Below are 20,450 nucleotides of genomic sequence, written 5' to 3' on the forward strand. Positions count from 1 at the left end.
GTTGCCATGAGGTTCCGTATAAAGTCCAACGGAAGGGCGATGAAATTGTCACCTCGAACCGTATGCTGTATGTGTGTGTGGGTGAGCTGGTTTTTGTGCACATAAAGGAGGAAAGCGGGGAGGAAGTGCGCCATCTTCCATCACGCACAAGGCTCCAGAAGGGAGGGGGGCGGACTGCATCTTGAAAGCCATCTGCGATGGGGACACAGTCCACCGCACACTGTGTTTTCACGGCTGCAAGACGTGCGTGACGGCTGCGAGACGAAGTGACCTTCGTGCTGCAAGACACAGCACGAAGATCAGTTCGCTCGCTGCTGCTGCCGTGCTTCCTCACTCTAGTGTTTTGAATGCGAGTTTCCGCAGTCATCGAGTGAGATGTGTTCATGTCTGCTCATGCGCATGTGACACCATGCTTGTTAATTTAGTTAGTATGCCTATGTTTACAAGTTTATACGGCCGATGAAGCTACTGTCCTTTCTTCATACAGCTGTCCACTAATTTGCTATTGCAATCGATGCATTGCCTTTTGGGCGAAACTGCAACTTTTTTCGACCACTTCTTAGCATTTGCTGTATCCATGACACACAGTACATCACGAATGTAATTTATGCACTAGCTGTTTAATTCAAGCAGACTGGCATGTTTGTCATTGATGAGCAACACCTTCCTGATGAGACCATCTGTGTACCGAGCTCATTTTTGTTCCTAAACAGCTACCAAGAACTTCTGTTCGCAAGGCGAGTTGGCATGGGAAATGCTTGAAGTTCCCCAGCAATTCTAGAATTCAAGAACTCCCAGTGACTTTTCACAGTGATAGCGCTGGAAAAGATACACATGTGGTTGCTAGCAGACTGCTCAGCAAAGAGTGCGCTGAGAAATCAGGCTGGTTGGTCGAGTGTGGAGACAATAGCATGCTTCTCTTGAGAGAACCACAGCTGCCGTGGCTGTAGTTATCTGCTGCCAAGCAAGTGGTTGTGGTGGCGGCCACATTCTGATGGGGGCAGAATGTAAAAACACTAGGTCCCTAGAAGTTTGCATCTAATACAGAGACCCCAGCACCTACTACAGCAACCCTCACAGACCTCAGTATAACTGCGGTATGCAAAACTCTATCAATTATTACTTTTCCAGACGCACAGGACCAAATACTCACCCGTAGTCAGCGGCCTTAGTGCGCTCGGCAAAGAGCAGCAGCCGGGAGGCATGGAACACCGTCTCCACCAGGTAGTGCATCACCGAAAGGCACAGCGCTATCCTCGAGAAGCTGCGTCGGGGAAGAATGCGCCGCCATCAACACCACAAGTGCACAGAGCAGATCACATGACAATTTTGGCTCATAAACCGTGTCTATTAGATCAAGAGAATTAGACTAGGGGTCACATGCTCCATAGTGAAATGTTTGCATAGTAACACTTGTTTTGGCAGTTACACTCTGAACTCCCATTGAGGGGAGCATTCTTGCTTAGTCAAAACAGAGGAAGCAGCAGCACTTAAACTCACTTGAGAACGTAGGACACGAGGAAGAAGATGAGCGGAAGCGTGGCTGTGGTAATGCGTGCAGACATCTCGTCCTGCGTACGTAGAAAGATAAATGACACGAGTCAGGGAACCTTTGCCTTTTTTTGTTTTTTCGACAGTGTGAAATATGCAAAGATGCACAGGACAAAAATAACAGTGCAACAACAAAACAATCTGTGCTGTTGGGGCATACATCTTTTTGAGTTTTGCTAAACATATAGTACATTCAGTGATCAGATTTCAGAAGTTGTTGCAGGGCTGACTGCTTTGACCTAACAAATACATTATGGCGTGCTCATGCAAGGGCACGACAATGAAGATGACACGACACAAGATGGTGTGCGTCACGTGCATCCCTTGTTAATGTGTCCTTATCGTCACATGCTAACACTTTTAATTCATTCGTGCATTTTTATTTCGGCATTGTGGCACATTTCTAGCACAATATGAGAAGGGCACAGACCAAGAACCACAAAAGACTGGAGGGGGTGTGCGCCCTATAATTGCACTTTAAGAAGCAGAACGAAATGTACATACAATGGTGAAACTATGCATGCAAAATATGGTACCATACCTACTAACATGTGAACTTTACTATTCGTAAAGTCCTGTGGTAGGCAAGAAGGGAGGACAGATAGCACAGATTTCCTTTTTAAAGCTCGCTCTGAGTACACGTCTTTTAGACATACACACACAATCGAGAAACGAGGAGTTAAATTTAGACGCAGCACACTGAGAAGCAGTAAACTAGGAAATGCGAATAACTGACAACCAATAAACTGTTTCTAGATTGCAGTGACTTTTCCAGCTCCTAAGCTGTTGCCAACTGCATCTGCGTCAGGAACCTTTTTTGTATAAATTTGCTCGAAGCAAGTACCCCTCTTGCATTCTTTCACCATCAAAAGACTTGCAAAGAGAGGGTATGCAGAGACTGATGTGTGATACATTTCCACAAACAGAATAGTGTTTTTCGTAACATTTTACTCAACATTCTTAAAATGGGCCCTAATGCATAAACTTTACGAAAAATTCGGAAAAGTGGACAGGTATGCCATACTAACAGTCTAGAAACTGATACTAAAAAGAAATAACACAAAGTCCCATTTTAAATTAAGCAAACAAAATTAAGACAAGTCTTTGAAGATCACCACCTGTCAACTCCTAAGACTTACGCACTCTGCAGAACTTTTCTATCGGCATACCGGGAGGGGCATCAACAGCAGAGTGCAGCGAAAGTAGCCTTTTCTATCCTCAATGCTCAGATGTCAGGAGTCTACCACAAAGCCACCAGTGCTCACCTTCTTGGTCTTCTGGAAGTACAGCTCAGGGTAGCAGTGCAGCCAGTAAGCCAGCTGGATGATGAAGTAGAACTTGAACATGAACCTGCACACAGAGGAACAAGCTAGACCAACGCTCCAGGCCGAGATCCTGCTGGCAATACACATGTCAACACATTTCTATGGCTTTGCAACCGAAACTACAGAAGTGAAGCTCTCATATGAGGCCTCTGCTGGTTGTAGTTAATACAGTAGAACCCACTTATAACAACATTCAAGTGCCACGAAAATTCCATTGTTATAACCGATAATCATTATACACGAGTTGCATGAAAAAATTAAAATAGGAAAATGGCAAAGCTGATGTGAGAAAACTATAATGGCCGGGATGCCAGTGCCCCTCCCCAGCACCCTCCTCCGTCCGGCTTGTGACTGTGTTCACTCGTTTAACTACTTCCTGGGCACTCTTATCGCGTGAAACAAGCCGCAGCTGTCGGCGTTAAAGAATGGCACTGCTATAACAACTGCAAAGAGGTGTCATGGGTGGCAAGCAATATGCAAGCACTGCCAAGTCACCGCTTTGGTGGCCCCAAAAGGAGCCATTTAAAAATTGCAAGAAGGCTGCCACGGCAGCCTGTCAGCTTGAGAGACCCAGAAGAAACGCTGAGGAGAGATCAGCACAAGCATCTCATCACATACTTCTCACTGGCTTGCACAAGGAAAGCTTATGTCTGTCAGCCTTGCACACTTTACGCGAAGCTTGCCGACATCCTTCTCCAATGCATACAGGTGCCCCAAGTAGTGCAGCGGAAGGTTCCTTGCGAAAACGAAGCTCTGGAGAGACTGAATCTCGGCTAATAATGAACCAACTTGAAAATTTTTTGCGGCAGAATGCTACCTAGAGAACACGTACCGACTTCCAGCGTATAACCGAAGTTTGTTGTGTGGCCTGGTGAGGGGCCCCTAATGCAACAAATAGAGCTGTATTTTACTGTATATGTTTGCACATGCTAAGCTGCATGATGCAATTCACAACTGGAGTCATATTCTCGATTGATCACTTAACCCTGGCATGACCAAGTGTCTCGCACGCTACCTGAATGGAGTGAAGGGCTGTTCTGCCCTCCAAGAATGGTCAACTCAGAGTACGATTGACCCGCAGATGCTAAGTGGCACTGCTATCACCAACCCCGAGTGCCCAGAAGTGTATCACTGTCAACACTTACGACATCTCGTTGTGGGGGTAGCCCTCCCATAGCTTGTTGATGCTGGGCAGGTACCCTTCCTGCAAGAGGAAAGGTGATGGTTGTTGCCACAATTACAAAAGACGTAAAAAATAAATGACAGCATTCTAAGCAATTTGGTGACTCAGTAAAATACAGAGCCTGACCACACTTTAGCTCTAACTGTACGGACAGGGATGCCCAGCTCCTCACTATCTTTCGCAGTGTTTTGTTAATGTGTATGGCAGCCTAGCAAAACATTGGCACTGAACCTGTATGCAAAATGGCAATCTGGGTGAGTCGGTAGGTTAACATCTTCGAAATCAAACATTGTGGCACAGATGACAAACAAAGGCTCGGAGAATGCCCATCTTATCTGAGCCTCTGTCTGTTTCAAGCTGTTTAATTCCATACATGGGCAGCGTGCAATTTTAAGCAGGCCTCTGCGCATAACATGCTACAACACAGTTAAATTGTAAATTTTATGGTTAGGATGCAGATTTTCATTATATAGATATGCAGATATCCACAGCAGTGATAGATATATAAGAATGCCTCATGCTCAATGACTGTACAGGAAATTAACTTTTGTGTTGCTAAACATAGAAAAAATAATGTTAAAGGAGGATGTTACATATTTATAGTATGACCATAGGCCAACAACAGCAGGAAAGATGTGGTAACAATGCTAAAAAAAAGTTGCTTTATTTTCCATTTACTTTTAGGCAGTGGTACCAGGGGCTAAAAGATTATTTTTAATCAATAAATGCAAAAGAACACTTTTTATGTCTTACTACATTTGAAGGGAAAACTAAAGGCAAATACTAAGTCAAGCTAAAGTGATAGATCAGGGCTCGAGAATCTCTACGGCATCAATATTATCGCGAACAGAGTCTTAATAATCGAGAAATTCAGGTAAATGCAGGCCATGATTAGAGACTGCCCTGGGACATTCAAGCACTTGTCCGACGACAAAAGCACTCTTCAGTTAAATTCTGCCACTAGGGCTCAACTACTCGCTGCAAAAAACATCCTTGCATTGTATTACAAGATGAAATAAAATGCTACTTGTCCATTTCTATTTCATCTTTAGAAAAAAAGAACTCATTGAAATTGCCGTCGACAACGACGTGGGCGGTCGAACGGTTCCATTTGCGCTTGACTCTGCGCCGCCCACGCTTTCGCATTTCATTAGTTTCGTTACCGCGCAGTGCTACGCTGGCTTTGCAGGCTCGCGAAACTCGCACAAACTGGAAGCAGCAGAGAATTCAATGTCCATGTGATGTCATGGGATGGCCGGACGGTTCACGCCACTTGACCAAAAAGGAACTGCAGCGGCGAATCCATCGCCCTGTCTCGACTCAGTACCGCAGTCTGTTGGGCGTCATTTTGTTCACCGACGGCAGGCAGCAAAGGGTGGTTATGGTGCGTGCAACATTACCACTCCCCCGGTTGGGTGGCGGGAGATATGAATTTAGTAAAAAGGCATTCGGATCCTTCAGATGCAACTTTCTTGTAAACTAAGTCTTTTCTTGGCACGAAACAAGTGTGGCGAGGTTTCTGGGATGGTATTAAAACAGTTCGTGTCGCCTTAGTATTTGCCTTTAGTGTCCCTTTAACACATCGAACACTGGGTACAATACATAAGACATTTCTCCCATTCAATAGTAAAGCACTGTGTTGTGCACACGTGGTATACCAGGCTCACATAAGCTACATTTATCTTGTACTAGAGCTTTGTGTAATATACAATATAATTCACTGTATTCCTATAGGGTAATTGCTTCATTCCAAAAGCATTATATTGATACCAGTGCTTCACTCGCACAAACTGAGGAAAAGAGTAGATCCTCTGATAGAGAGGATACAGAGAGAAATTCAAGTTATCTCTTCTCATATATTATATGAAATAACTGTAGAGCTATTATCCTTATGTTTTGATAAATTTTGACAATTTCAATATTGTTTTTTATTATCACAATTTAATTGAACGGTACCGTAATTTAATGCTGCTTTAGGAAGGAAAAACATTTTGCTTGCACACACTTCGCAGAGCATTATTTTCCTTTTTCTTAAAGGGACACTAAAGTGAAAAATGATTTCTTCTGCGTCAGTAAATTACCGTTCAACACCAAAACACCACTCTTACAACGATAAGACGTTTCGTAAGCCAGAAAAAACGCAGGAACGAAATACGGGTGGCGCCGCCTGCTTAAGTTCCTGCATCTGGGGGCTGTGACGTCTTGGATTTTGATGGCATCTTCTAGGGTCTACTAATTGTATATAGCGGTACAGATTGACTACACTGTGTTCCAAAGGAACCAAATATTAAACATGGCAAGTTTCGGGCACCTTCATTCAGCCAACCCAGCCGAAATGCAAAAACATACTTTGGAATCCCTGACATCACGATGACGAACCGGCGCTGGGGTTTCGGCGCGAAATTCAAATACTGATACTTGGACCTTCATTTTCTCATCTAATAATCAAATTATTTTTTTTAAATGACTGCCTGCATGGTTCTCAAACAATGCTTCATTAGTCTAAACTGATTTATTGTTTCACTTTAGTGTCCCTTTAAGGTGCACAATTTCTATGGTTTTGTGTACGTTGTTCTGACATCGTTGCACTATTTTGCGAATGCATACTAGCGCAAAATATGTTCGATTCCCATCGCCGTTTTTAGGCTCTTGTATATGCATGCAAACTGCTGCAGCCGGCGTATATTGAATGTACTCTATTTGACCTTTGACACCATGCTGTTGTACTTGTGCTCTGGACATAGTGACACACTGAGAGTACGAAATTGGGCTATTGTGAATGGCACGAACAGTGCAGACAACTGTGCAAGAAAGACAGAAAGTCAACGTGTGTTCTGTTTTTCTTTTTCGTCCTGTTTTTTTTTTTGTGCTGTTCACCATGGTACTGACAGCCTGAACTGATGTTACCACAATTTCTAGTCCTAGCTACTCCCCTTCCTTGGGAAGGAAACAAACTCAACGACTCTTTCGCGGAAGAGTGGATGAGACATGCCTTGCGGATAATCTCGGCACCCCAGAGGAAAGAGGCAAGGCAGAAGATCAGCAGCTGACCCGACTCGTTGAATTTGCTGTGCTTCATCTTGGACAGGTGCATCTTGCGGTTCAGTTTCTGCACACAATGGAAGAAAACAGACATTACAATGTTCGATCATACAAAAAAAAAGGCAAATGCATGTGTGCAAAATAGTTTATGTGCCATATCCACAAATAAATAAATCTTTCACGGTGCTTTTCCCAGTAACCTTAAACCTACAGTACAAGCCAAGACATTCACAACTGATCTCCATATCCCCAAATTTGCTAGTGGTTTGTTAAAAACATGTTTTGCAGCGAACGGGCCATTGCGTAAGTGTGTTTACATCCTAAACCCCCTTTCCCAGTCAAAGCCCTCAACAGTTTCTTTGGCTTCCAGTGCATATGTCTAAACAATGTATGAAAAAATTACCAAGGCAAAATGCTGAGTGAGAGAAGTGCAGTTGACAGATACAGAGAAAACCCCCGAGTGAAGTCATAATTGTCGAGCTAGTTAACACTGTTTTTTCGTGCATTTCTTTTTTTGTACACAAATGAAGAAAAAGAGCTTCTTGTTGGACCAGTTGGTTTTGGACGTACACAGGTGAGGCAGCTGTGTGACCAACAGCGTACTCGTCAATAATGACTATTGAGTAAATACTGAAAACAAGTCATCCAAGGCTTAAATTTAGAGCAACTAAGTGCAATGCAATGGAAAGCATAAGAGAAGTAAACCGTGCTTTTTAATTGAAACCTAGGAACAAGAAAAACAAAAAAAAGAGGACAGAAGGATGACTTACTGCAGATGCAAGCCAAACCCACATCTCTTCAACATTTCAATTAAAAAAAAAAAAACAGTTGACTTCCCCTATGTCTTTCCTGGTTTCTTCATCTTATGGCTTCAAGTTACTGTAAATAACAACAAATTCTGCCCCTTGGTTCCCACTACTGCTCTTGTTAAACACAAATTCAAGCAAATTTAAAGCCAAGCTTGTCTGCAAAGCTAACACTCACACAAAGCGACATTAGTAATGATGCATGCACAACCATCAAATACAAAAAATGTCAATGCAACAAGAGCAATGAGGGAGAAGAAAGGGGGATGAAATGCTTACGGTGTGCTTCTTGATGTACTGGATGGAAATAAAGATGATGTGCGTAGTTATGAGGCACCGACAGATGGACACAAAACTGAGAGTGCAATTCACACCAGCACGACAAATCTGACACTCGTTCATTGCAAAGTTTGAGCGAGATATTCTAAAGAAATTATCAAGTCAGGGCTTGTCTTTAAAAGCTAGTCTTTATATAAAGCAACAGGAATAACGACACAAGCAAAGCTTTTTATCGTAAGAGACTAGTCGTAGCATTCGGCAGAAGACAGGGCGGTGCAACATAAAAAGTCAACAGGAGGTTTGCTTCCCGTGTAGCCACTCTGTCTCTCACTGCATTTAACAAGATTTTCCGCGCTGACTATGTTTGAAAAACCACACATTCTAGGACCTGTTTCAGGCAAACGTAGCATTAGTATTCATACTGGTGTGTCACAGATGAACTTCAGTGATGCTTTGTGCTTAATAAATAAACTGTTCAATGTAGATGCTAGAAAAAAATTGCCCAAGTCGCACAAAATTGTGCAGCAACAACAAGCTCAACCTTGGTGGACAATTGCACAGTTCAGGAGCACCATGACAGGAAACACCAGTTTTCGTTTTCAAGAGGCTGGAGTGACTGTTAACTTACGCTGGATGTTAAAGAAGATCTGTGCAACTTTCAGCAGATATAAAAGGGTATCGTCTGGCTTTCTTCGCTCTCGAGATGACACATTTTCTGGGCTGGCTAGTACACAACAACGTGCGGGTAACAACCCAACCACACGACACAATATGTTGCCTTGCTCGGTGCCATCATTGCATTGTTCAACTACATGCTGTTGCTTCGGCTTGTCGCTGGTCACGCTGACATAGTGTGACAATGGCTGTACTGCAGGAAAGAAGGCTTTAACCTGTTAAGGGGACCTCCGCAACAGCTTTCATGCGGGGAACATGTGCAGAGGCATCCTTGGCACCAAATGTCAGAGAGCAGCCAACAAAGTAACCTGTGTTGGCGTCCTCAATTGGCCTTTGAAACGTAATTGTGAATGATTATAAAATAAAAGTCACCTTGTGTAGTATTCACTCCAATGAACATGTTTTTTACAGGGTTTATTTCGACCGGCAATCTGCAGTTTCGCTTTGTTACGTTGCACTTAGGCTGCTTCCCGTGGTTTGTGTGGCGCAGGCGGTGAAAGCTGGCGGCCAAAAGCAGCTGTCCGACCAGGGAATCGGGAACGAGTCATCACTGACGAAAGCCAGCAAACAGGTTCCCAGTGTGTGAGAAGCGGCTGATACCAATTCGTTGTCTCTGATGCCCAGATTAGCACACATCTGAGGAGCTATTTTTGAGGCACAGATAGAAAATGGAACAGTTCAGGGTCGTAAGGAGCAATAAAAGCTGTTCATAGTAGATGGACTGAATGTAAAAAAAAAAAAAACAGAACCTGGTACACATTCACACGTCAGGTTCAAAGTTACTAGTGAGGAAGAATTATTGTGTGAAAGCCAGTGAGGTATTTTTTCTCGATGACCATAGCATCCAGGCTTCCACGACGGAACATCCACGATGGAACAAACCACACCACTTTCCGTGCTTCAATCCACCACACTCAAAGACAAGTTTCCGTGGTGATGAAGGAAACACCATCGGGGCAGGGTTTCTGCATGTTTGTTACTGCACCAAGTAGTACAGCAGATTTTGGCAGTGCTTTCCATATCAGTCCCTCGGAAGAGCAAACACTGAACCTTGGTCACAGTGATGATTCTGCATTTGTCAAAACGTGAACGAGCAAAGTGAATAAAAAAAAATATTTTAATTCAACACTGAGCGGCATATCTTATGTTTTATTTTAATACAATCAGTGTAGTAACTAAGATGTTAAATTTCTCTGTTCCACAGATTAAACGAATGCCCAAGGAGGAGACTGTGGGACCACTTGCACGAGTGCTGTTGTGCATGCCCTTTGCGCCTTCTGTGCACCGCCACAGAAAGCTGTCTGCAAGTGCAGTGCGCAAATGTGTCAAGAAACAGTCTCCGTAATCAGAACTGAAACCGGAACGCAAGCCACCACGTCCGTACCCTTCTCAGGGCAGCACGCGTACAAGAATAGAACTCACGTCGAGCAGGTACTCCTGGATGATGGCATGCATGACGATGGCAATGAGGAAGTAGAAGAAGGTCAGGCATATGTCCTTGGCACCGTACGTGTAGTTCACGATCCCTTGCGTTTCCATGCCTGGGCAAGAAAACACGCACATGACAACCTTACGTATCTGTGCATGTATTACACCTTTTGTTATTTGTGCTTTTTGTATTCCCTCACTTGTGACACCCTCGGGCCTTGAAGGTATTGATCTCAATACACAAATAGTGTTTTATTGAGGTCGGCTCCGAGTAAGCAAGTCTTGTATTATTTGGGCCTGTTCTATGCAGCATTCATAATATGACTGAATGGGCCCAAACGGGTAAACATTGCAAAAAAAAAATCAGGAGAGTTGGCAGGAACGACGTCCAAGACTCAACATGGCGCATGGAAGAAGACCAACTTCAGTTACTTCTCCACCAGCAAACCCGACACAGCTAACTTGTCTTCACATTTTATCTCTAAATGTTGCAGTGTGTTTAAGACAATAGGCTAACTTCGTTTACTACATTTGTTTATTTATTTAAAGATACCTTACCGGCCCCTAGAGGCATTGTGTAAGGGGGGAGAGTACACTCAAAGATTATAATATACAATAATTAGAATACATATGTGAATACATATACAAAAAGTACAGTGCAAGAAATGCTCTAACATACAGTAATGTGGTGTTAAAATTGTACAATGGACAAACCGAATTCTTTTGAACGTGAGAGGTCACTGAATAAGAAACTTGCACAAAGTAAAATATAATCAATCGAATTGCAGAGCGAGCGGGACACATTTGGCTATAACAAAACAGTACTTAAGGGATAGTAGCACAATGATAACAGGAAAGGCAAGAAAAAATAACGTGCTAGGTTATGCCGAGTTTGAAAAATGCGTTGTGAGAAGATGCCGGAAATTTTCCTGGTCAGTCTCATAAGCGATGGTGTTAGGAACATTGTTCCAAAGGCAAATGGCTCTTGGAAGAGCGGAGTAGTTAAATGAATTTATTTGGCTATAACAAAACAGTACTTAAGGGATAGTAGCACAATGATAACTGGAAAGGCAAGAAAAAATAACGCGTTAGGTTATGCAGAGTTTGAAAAATGCGTTGTGAGAAGATGCCGGAAATTTTCCTGGTCAGTCTCATAAGCGATGGTGTTAGGAACATTGTTCCAAAGGCAAATGGCTCTTGGAAGAGCGGAGTAGTTAAATGAATTTATTTGGCTATAACAAAACAGTACTTAAGGGATAGTAGCACAATGATAACTGGAAAGGCAAGAAAAAATAACGCGTTAGGTTATGCAGAGTTTGAAAAATGCGTTGTGAGAAGATGCCGGAAATTTTCCTGGTCAGTCTCATAAGCGATGGTGTTAGGAAGATTGTTCCAAAGGCAAATGGCTCTTGGAAGAGCAGAGTAGTTAAATGAATTAGTCTTTCCGTAGATGCGCATGAAATTGAATTGATTTCAAAACCGGTGTGAGCTGTAATGAGGAGTTTCAAGAGGAAGAACTCATGGCACTGTATTACAGACATATTTATGAAATAATGATAGCAAGGCTATATCACGACGATCACGCAAGGGCTGTAGTGAGAGATCGAGTTTAATTTGTGTTATGCTTTTCTTATAGTCATAACAACGTGAAATAAAACGCGAGGCCTTATTTTGAATAGATTTGAGCTTTTCGATCAAGTATTTCTGATGGGGATGCGGCGTATTCAAGCTGAGGTCGAACAAATGTTACATAAGCTGGTTCACGAATCTCTTTAGTAGAATTATGCAACGTGCACCTTACGTACCCTAATGATCTCGAAGCATTGGCGCATATGTACGCAATGTGATTTGACCACGAAAGAGTCAAAGTTAGGTTAACACAAGATACGTATATATATTGAATAGCATGCAAAATAATGATGTTATTTATGTGATAAATAAATGTAGATTTAGTATGCTTGTGGCTAAAAGAGATCATTTTACATTTAGAAATGTTAAGCTTCATTAGCCAAGTGTTACACTAAAGAGAAATAAGTTACAGATCTTTTTGGAGGATTGCATGATCATCGGCACACTTGATGGAACGATAAAGAATGCAGTCAACTGTAATAATGCGCCCATGCGAGGAAATGTTATTGGGTAAGTCATTAACGTATATTAGAAATAGTAATAACCCAAGAATGCTTGGTATACCTTAAATAATGTGCGAATGAGGAGAGGAAAAATTATTAACTGCTGTGAATTGCTGATGATTAGAAAGGAAATTGCAAATCTATGTTAGTGTAAGAGAATCTAATTTAAGAGCAGATAATTTCAAAATCAAACGGCAATGTGCTACGAGGTCAAACGCTTTTGAAAGTCTAGAAAAGCACAATCAGTTTGTAGATCCTCTTCCGTGTTAGTATGCAAATCAGTTGTTAATTCTAATAATTGCATCTCACAAGAGAAGTTTCTCCGAAATCCGTGTTGATTAGCAAAGAAAAATTTGTTGGTGACTGTAGACATTTGATGTAATTACACGTTCTAGCATTTTGCAGCATATAGATGTTAATGATACTGGACAGTAGTTTTCTGGCGTGTGTTTATTACCCGACTTAAATATGGGTATGACCTTTGCTATCTTCCAGTCTGAGAGCAGCATGCCAGTCTATAAAGATTGCCTGAAGATGTGAGACAGAATTTTACTAGATGCTATGACAGTGTTGTTCAGAATTTTAGAATTAATGTCGTCACCGCCACATGATGTGGTTAGCTTGAGGTTACTTATCAGGCATGCAAATTTACTTTTTTTATATCAACCCGCTCTTGATCTTCCAAAGTTGCAACCATTCTACTTACCTTTATCTTTTTTTTGCCTATTTCTGTCCCCATTATATGGTGACAATTTCTTTAGTTTCAATAATAAAAAAAAAAACAGCAATGCATTGCACACAATGTTCACAACAGCTTCAGCTGGAGGCTTCATCCACACACCTGACAGCTCAGAAAATCTGGGGCCAGTATTACCTCATTATCAGATCATATGCCACCTCTGGTAAGTTTTAGGCTTGTCAAGCACCCGGAATTCTTTCAGTGGATAACAGATTCTTCAGCAGATCGAGAGACAGAATGGGTTTAATGGCCCAAATAAACACAGGTGACATTTGGGCACTATGAAACGTGGCATAGTAGGGGGCTCCTGATTCACTTTGGTTACTTAGGGTTCTTCATTAAAAGCTTGGTACACGCGTTTAATATTTGTATGTTTCTTATGTTCTGCAGTTTTTCTCGACTATTCAAAGTCTAACCTACTTGGTGTAGCATTTTTTCCATCTCAGACGTTGAGATGGCAGCAGTATATGAGGTTTTGACAGGAGTATGTGTGTAGCATGCCACGGAGCCACTGGCAGAACAGCAGTGCCACTATACAAGTGCATGAGGCCGACACATGGTGCTCTTCCAACTGAAATACTCTGGTTACATTCGATTCGCCTGCACCACTTGAACCAGTTCACGAGGTGCTGCACCCTGCCATTCGTTTCAGCAGTGCAGCAATGGCGCCCGCAGAACCACTACATTCGTTTCAAAAGGTGCAAGGCTGGTTCGTGATTTTGCTGCACCCGCTCCACTGTCGGTGCCGACTTGGTGCAGGCATACAGGTGCGAAACAGCGGCGCAGCAGACGACGCAGCACACGGGCACGAGCCTTGTTAAAACCCCGCTTACCCACGTCTGATGTGTCTACACAACTGTGGTGTGTATTTGCACCCAACCGATCTTACCTGCAGTTCAGGACCTTTCAAACTTAGTCTGACATAGCATAACGCCTACACCGCGTCTGCACTTTTGCATTCGTTTCGAGTGTTTCACTGGGCCTGTACCTCCGGAATCGAGCTGCACAGTTTCTGAACTTCTCGTGAACCGCCGTGAACTGGTTCACAGTGGTGCAGGCGAATCGAACAGACCCTCTGTTTCATACGTAGCAGACAACACTGCAGAAGCTACACAAGTACTGCAGTCACAGAAGTATCACTCAACGTATTTTGCAGTGCAGTTGTTTTTGATCTGCGATGCTGCCTATCTGGAATAACTACTTACTATTATATTATAATAGAAGACTTCCCAACTTGGGTTAGGTGGCAGTATGGACGCTGCTGAGCAGAACCGCTTACGGGAGCAAATGAAAAAGTCGGCAGGCAGCGCGATCGCGCAGGTGTGTTTCGTACAAGAGTACCGGCTGCGAGATTGTGTCTCCTGTGAATTTGTCTGCACCAGCCTACCATTCAGTGACACAATATCAATCAGCCAGCGCTCGCATGTAACTGGGGTCCACTATTGAAGGGCACACTGGGGCTTATAGCGTCCTCCAGGTGCCATCGCCGAGCGCCGGCAGGAGCGGCAGCCTCGTGCAAATGCAGCGAGTGGCACAATGTGGTGCATTATCAGCGCACGTTAAAAGTGAAAATGAAGAAAGAAGCAACGGATTCATCAAAGGCAAAAAAAAAAAGAAGAGCCTGAAGAACCTTTCGAAAAAAGTTACCTCACAAGCACTAAAAGAGACGATTTCACCATTGCATTGTGCAACACAACTGTGACATTACCGAGGTGTCTAAACCCATGATCAATTGATACCCCTGCCACACAGGCACTGTGAAGTCCCATCCAGATCAGGTGTTTCTACGCGGCCACTTCCAACCATGATTTTGCACAATCCGGATAGAGTAGACCAGATCATAGGCCATAATCTACAGCATGATGCTGAGTGAGCTCAACCAACTCGACCTGGATTGTTGGACTATGCAGTGGTTACCATTCTTGATGATGACCATGATCAAAAGCACCTGTGCTGCACTGGTACCAAAGAACAACTGAGCTAAAGTGACTGAAACAGCCATTTCCATCGTCACACAACACAACTCACAGACTCAAGAGGGTACACTTTGAGGTCAGCATTCTTTTTAGAAATGGGCTACCTAACTGTACACCAGTGCTACTCAACCTTTGAACCATAGCGAAACAATAGCCACGCGAGGAGTAATTTTGCAAAGATTGCAGACATTACGAGCGCCTCACGGTGCCGGTGACCTGGTACATGATGACACTGCTCTCCTCCAGGGGGAATTAATGGCGCTGGTGTCTGTTGGCAAAACTTGAGGTTGGGAGCCCTATTACAACTTGCAGACATAAGATTGTGTCAAATCACGTATTACTGGGGCACGTAGGGGCTTCCAGTATGATGTACTATGTTATGGTCCCAAACGCAAGCGGTGTACTGTGCCCATTGGTCACAGAAATGGGTTACTCTGGTCGTTCGGTGCTCAATAGGTTCAGATCTACAATGCTTTCTTTGTAATAATTGTCACACTTCGCAACATAAATGCACAAGCCTTTATCCTGAAAACTGAAATTTATCTTGAAATTTATACTGAAATTGACATCAATTTCTATCACATGAGATACACTATTTCTCGATTGCAAATGCAAGCAGTGAGTGGTCGCCCTAACCTTTGTAGCACTGCCTGCAATGTCTGAAACGAAGTACCACAGAAAGAAAAAAGCATTTCAAATACTTTAGAATGAAGATTAGCACAATTACACACGCTGCTGCATTATTAAATTGTGATCACACCAAAAGTGCTTCCAACAGTCATGGATTATAGAACAGGTAGAGATGTGCAGCAATGTCCTCATTGATCAAGTCAAATATAAATTAAGTAAGAGCATTGGTCATGAAAGAAAAATTACTAAACAGTCATAATATCAGGAAGTTGACAGCACGGTGCAAGTAATCATCAGTGCAAGCTGTTTCTGGTTATGATGTTAATATTCCAATTTCAGATACGCTGTTGGCATGTGTGCAATGCCACCTGTCACACACTTTTGCTTCAGCGCAAACACCTGTGAAGCATGCGGGCTCTGTGCAGCTCTGCCTTTAGCTTGACATAAGCTTTGTAGCTGTATAAACTAAGTACTCCGCTAGCCAGACACAGAGTTGACCAGTATATACACAGACACAGAGACATAGTATATATATATTTGAGTAAACGTAATCTTGTACTAGGAAGCTGCCGAGTGCGGTGTCCCCGGCTTGAATCTTCTCGATAACAAGTCGACGAGAGAGTTGCGCGATCGATGAGGAAGGGTGAGGGTAGCGCAAGTTAACAAAACATACACGTGTTCAGCGCTGGCCGGCGCCGATCAAATGCGTCGGGCGAAGCTCGGTGTTACCGTGAAGTAATAAAGTCAACGCAAACAACGTTGACGGAAATGGAAACAAGTACGCAGGTTTCACGCATCGTGAGCGGAAAGAAAGGATGCACTACTCACCGTCGGTGGTGTTGTGATGCACGGCGATGAAAACCGAAGCATATGGTGCGGTGACCTGCACGGGGGGCGAAGACGGGTGGCAAATTAAACTCGTCAGCCGAGGGCAGCGCAGTTCGCCCATCAATCGAAAGAAGCGCATCGCCGAGGCGCTCACGAAATTTGCAGAACGCCATGCGAGCGACGGGCTCTTCGGATCCTAAGGGACGAGCGCGAGCAAAGCTGAAACCGGACTGCTGCGCACGGCCAGTGAATTGAGGCCATGTAACTATTCGTGCCTCCGCATTGCTAGCGAAGGCAAAAGTTAACGGAACTACGTGGCTCGAAAGCCGCACCGAAAGTGAAACTCAGCGCCACAGAACACGGCCAGGTTAGCCGCACATCGGGATGGGAAACTCTTCAAACATGACGCTCGCTCACACATATCTAAGCTAGACTGACGTTGCTATAAACGACGACGTACGGGATTGGAGTTAAGTTAAAGCGTAGCCGACCTGAAGTTTGCACTGCTCAAATGCTCAGTAAAATGTTCCGCGGGTGTCTTCGAAGCAGGAACAGTGGAATGATGGCAAAGAAAACGAGACTGCATTTGATCAGAGGAGAGCCGGCCGCTATCAGAGGTGGTGGTGGCGGCTGTAACGAAACACTGGCTCGACAAAACGACTCACTTGGAACAGGAGTCCCATGACAAAAAGCATGGCCACGCAGGACACAATGTCGGCATGGTTTTGGATGACGAACTCGTGGCTGAAAATCGGAGGGTTTTTGGATCCCGTTCGACGTTTGAGCGCCATCGCTGCGGTCCCCTGGCCGACGTCGCCAAGACGAGATGCGGAAAGGAAACCGTAAACAGCGACCGGCCGAAAGCACTGCCAACCGGAAGCCACGTGGAAGGGGACCGCAGTAAAGTCGAGAGTATAGGGCCGCAGTAAATAATAATCGCAGAAATGAATCTCAAACATTTGTTTATAGTAAGATTAGTGATAAGTAATTTTTTTAATATGTGGTCGATAGTGAAATTTGTTTGTTTTTTCATTTCTCCTTTGATTACTTCATTGGCAGGCCAGCGTTATTGTGGTTCGTGGCCACGCCGTTGTCGATAAATGGAGCTGGTGTGCGTGATGTATTCGAAGCCTTTTCACAAACGCGCGAGGCGACGGGATTGAGACCCCACGTTCGAACCCAGGAGTCCCTCGAAAGGACTGGGCCCCAATAAAAAGAAAATTTAAGATCACGGTGTACGAGTGCAAGCAGAAAAGTGCTGAGACAGACACAAACAGCGCCCTCACGGGTTAGGCGCAACAAGAGTCGCTGCCTGTGCGCTCGTAACTAGGAACAAGCCCCTCTTGCATGGCTGGAGTTTTTCACGGCAAACAACATGGGCGTCGCGCCCGACCGACGGAAGCACGCCAACGGGAGGAACCGTAGGATGTGAACGACGAGACGCCACCAAGGTGAGTGCCTTTGTTACCTCGGCACCTTCTCGCGGATCCGCTATCTGCGTGTTTTCGTAGGCGCTGCTGATTCGATGGCCTGTGTTTACAAACGTGCTTGATTAGGCCTAGCGCCTCTTTCGGCGCCCGCGGTTTACACCTCCGCCGAAGGCGCACGGTTCCGATGCGCGCATTGAGCGCACTCGGTCTGGCCAGTCTATCCGCTGCCCCCGTGCCCTTTCAGCTGTTGTCCTTCGTCGTGGGCCTCGGCAGCAGGTCGACGAGCTCGTTTCTTGCCGTCAGAGCACGACCGATGCGCTCACCGCCGCGAACTCGCGGCTCTGGTGCGGCAAACGATGAGGAAGGTGGTGCATTGGCGGCCGCCGATTTCAAAGCCACATCTTATCTCGAGCGAGATTTTTCTTTTTTTTTTTTTTTTGCCTCGCGTGAATGATCGATTTCGTCGGATCACTGGGAACACGCCTCTTTGCCGTAGCCCGCGCGTTGCTCTGCACGCGCCAGCACTACTGCCGCCTTCCATTAGCCAGCACCGGTTATCCCTCTTCGGTTTCTCTTTTGCCGACAACCCCGTTGCGCGCTTTGATCCGATTAGTTTTGACCTTCAGAACGTCATAGATGCGCGATCGACGCTGTTTCCCTGCTGTCGAGCGACTCTTCAGTTGCTGTCTGCTCGACGCCCATCGTGAGGCGCCGTTTCCGCGCGCGGTCTGCTGTTCGATAAGCAAAAATATTTTGAAAAGAGTGCCGCCGAGCCTTGAGTAGCTTTTGTGCATCGCGCTGTAAATGAGTAGACGCCCCGGCATCTGCAGATTTTATGGCGGGTTCACGTTACATAACAGTACCTAGAACTTTTCTAAGAACTGCCTACGTTCGATGAATCGCGACCATCAGATTCAAGCGCGCGCGAAGTGTTCTGCAGATTACCTCCCCCTCACCCCCCCCGCCTCCGGCCAGAGTTGCGCCTCTAGAATTTTGTAGCGAAGCGTCTGTTAGTTCATTGTTGTCAATAGATATTGAGTGCGTTCTCGGTCATCCTCAATTTCCATCGTAACGACCTGTTTGTGTGGAATAAATGAGACCCTCTGCACGTGGTCCGAATTCTCTGTATTTGGGTCTGGACAGCTGTGTACTGTTGAATGAAAGGCGCGAGAAGATTTGCGCGTTTATGTACCCAGTCATTGTAATGCGGCGATTACATTGCATTGCTGTTTTTGCCGGGGTATTTGCCTGCGCCCGTTGAATAAATTTCCTCTGAAATACCTTTATCTCGAATACAGGTGATGGTTGTTCTAGCAGCATGGCGAGAAATGATTTAAATGCAAAAGGCGGACAAGGACAAAGGCAGAAACTGACGTTTATCATTAGATGCACCAAATGACACACAAGGTTGTAAAATGGCAAAGAAAAAAAATCAAGCGAATAAATGGACGTTCATTTGGGCAATCACTTCACATGCATGCTCACTAACAAATATATGTTGTTCACTAACAACATATATTTTTCTTGTAGAGCTATGTCTCACTGGCCCACTACAATGAATTACCAAATAGGTCTACTAGCCAGCTTCTAAGGATAGTTAGGTTGATATAAGGAAACATTATGCCATGGTACAGGAATGTAGCACGCATTTGCTTTTATTTGTGACAATTTGCTCATCATTGTTAATCCCTTTGGTTGAATACGTTACTCAATTGAACAGCCTTGGGTGCTCTGCCACACAAAATTAACAATCTTTAGGTACATATATTTATACAATGGAATAAGTTTCTTAGCAAAAGTGATACAATAGCTTGCTTCTAAAGCACCTAAAAGATTTAGGTGCTCGTACATCCTATACGTGTTGACATGCCGTTCGTGTTTCCTCCAAAGTAGACATTAGGCCATCCACATGACTGCACTAGAGTGCTCCGAAGGGACCCATTAAGCACACCTATCCGCAATTACGTATTCATTGAAAAATACCAGAGTTTTAGTGCTTGCTTGCGATTGTCATAATGACACTGATATTCTTAATACATCTTATCTGTGTCCAGGTCATATCAAAACTGATTTCAGCGTAATACGAATATTCGTATCGGTAGAATGTTCATATCGTTCCTACAAAACATTTAGACTTTTTCATGAACAGTCAATCATGTCACGGGTAACAAAACAATTTTTATTGTTCAAAAAATTTGAGTTTTTTTTTTTCACTTTGTCTATATAGTGCTCCAAGTTCTAAGGTTGGCGTGTCTGTATTAGGTGCTCTTGAAAAGCAAATTTCACATTTGCAGTTCTCCCAACCTTGTTTCGAACCAGGTGCCAACGCCTTTCCAGGGCGGCTGCTTTACATTCTGAGCTTTGCCAGCCGTTTGCCCCCAAGCATGTGAACAGCTCAAGGCCCAGTTAATTGACAACTAGAAGAA

General features: G+C 44.2%; 2 protein-coding genes across 6 annotated transcripts in view; one reads left to right on the forward strand and one right to left on the reverse strand.

Moving 5' to 3' along the window:
- Positions 1–17,468, reverse strand: part of TRAM (translocating chain-associated membrane protein 1) — a 39,796-nt gene extending 22,328 nt beyond the window's left edge. Inside the window, exons 1-8 of one of the 3 annotated variants that reach the window (XR_012827520.1) lie at positions 17,260–17,467; positions 16,595–16,649; positions 10,284–10,402; positions 7,052–7,168; positions 4,022–4,080; positions 2,817–2,901; positions 1,501–1,571; positions 1,154–1,264 (exon numbers count right to left, since the gene is read on the reverse strand). Coding sequence is in view for 2 of the 3 variants with exons in the window: in XM_075690712.1 (XP_075546827.1) it covers positions 1,154–1,264; positions 1,501–1,571; positions 2,817–2,901; positions 4,022–4,080; positions 7,052–7,168; positions 10,284–10,402; positions 16,595–16,649; positions 17,260–17,385 (743 nt within the window). In the remaining variant the exon portion in view is untranslated. Of the gene's footprint in view, positions 1–1,153; positions 1,265–1,500; positions 1,572–2,816; positions 2,902–4,021; positions 4,081–7,047; positions 7,169–10,283; positions 10,403–16,594; positions 16,650–17,259 lie in introns of all 3 variants that reach the window. The other 2 variants (XM_075690712.1, XM_075690714.1) reach the window with 2 other exon arrangements.
- Positions 17,469–17,655: 187 nt separating this feature from the next.
- Positions 17,656–20,450, forward strand: part of pps (protein partner of snf) — a 145,966-nt gene continuing 143,171 nt past the window's right edge. For 2 of the 3 annotated variants that reach the window (XM_075690709.1, XM_075690711.1), the window contains exon 1: positions 17,657–18,045. The gene's annotated coding sequence lies outside the window, so the exon portion shown is untranslated. Of the gene's footprint in view, positions 18,046–20,450 lie in introns of all 3 variants that reach the window. The other variant, XM_075690710.1, reaches the window with a different exon arrangement.

The sequence above is a fragment of the Dermacentor variabilis genome, chromosome 4 (genome assembly GCF_050947875.1).
Source record: "Dermacentor variabilis isolate Ectoservices chromosome 4, ASM5094787v1, whole genome shotgun sequence".
Taxonomy (NCBI): Eukaryota; Metazoa; Arthropoda; class Arachnida; order Ixodida; family Ixodidae; genus Dermacentor; species Dermacentor variabilis.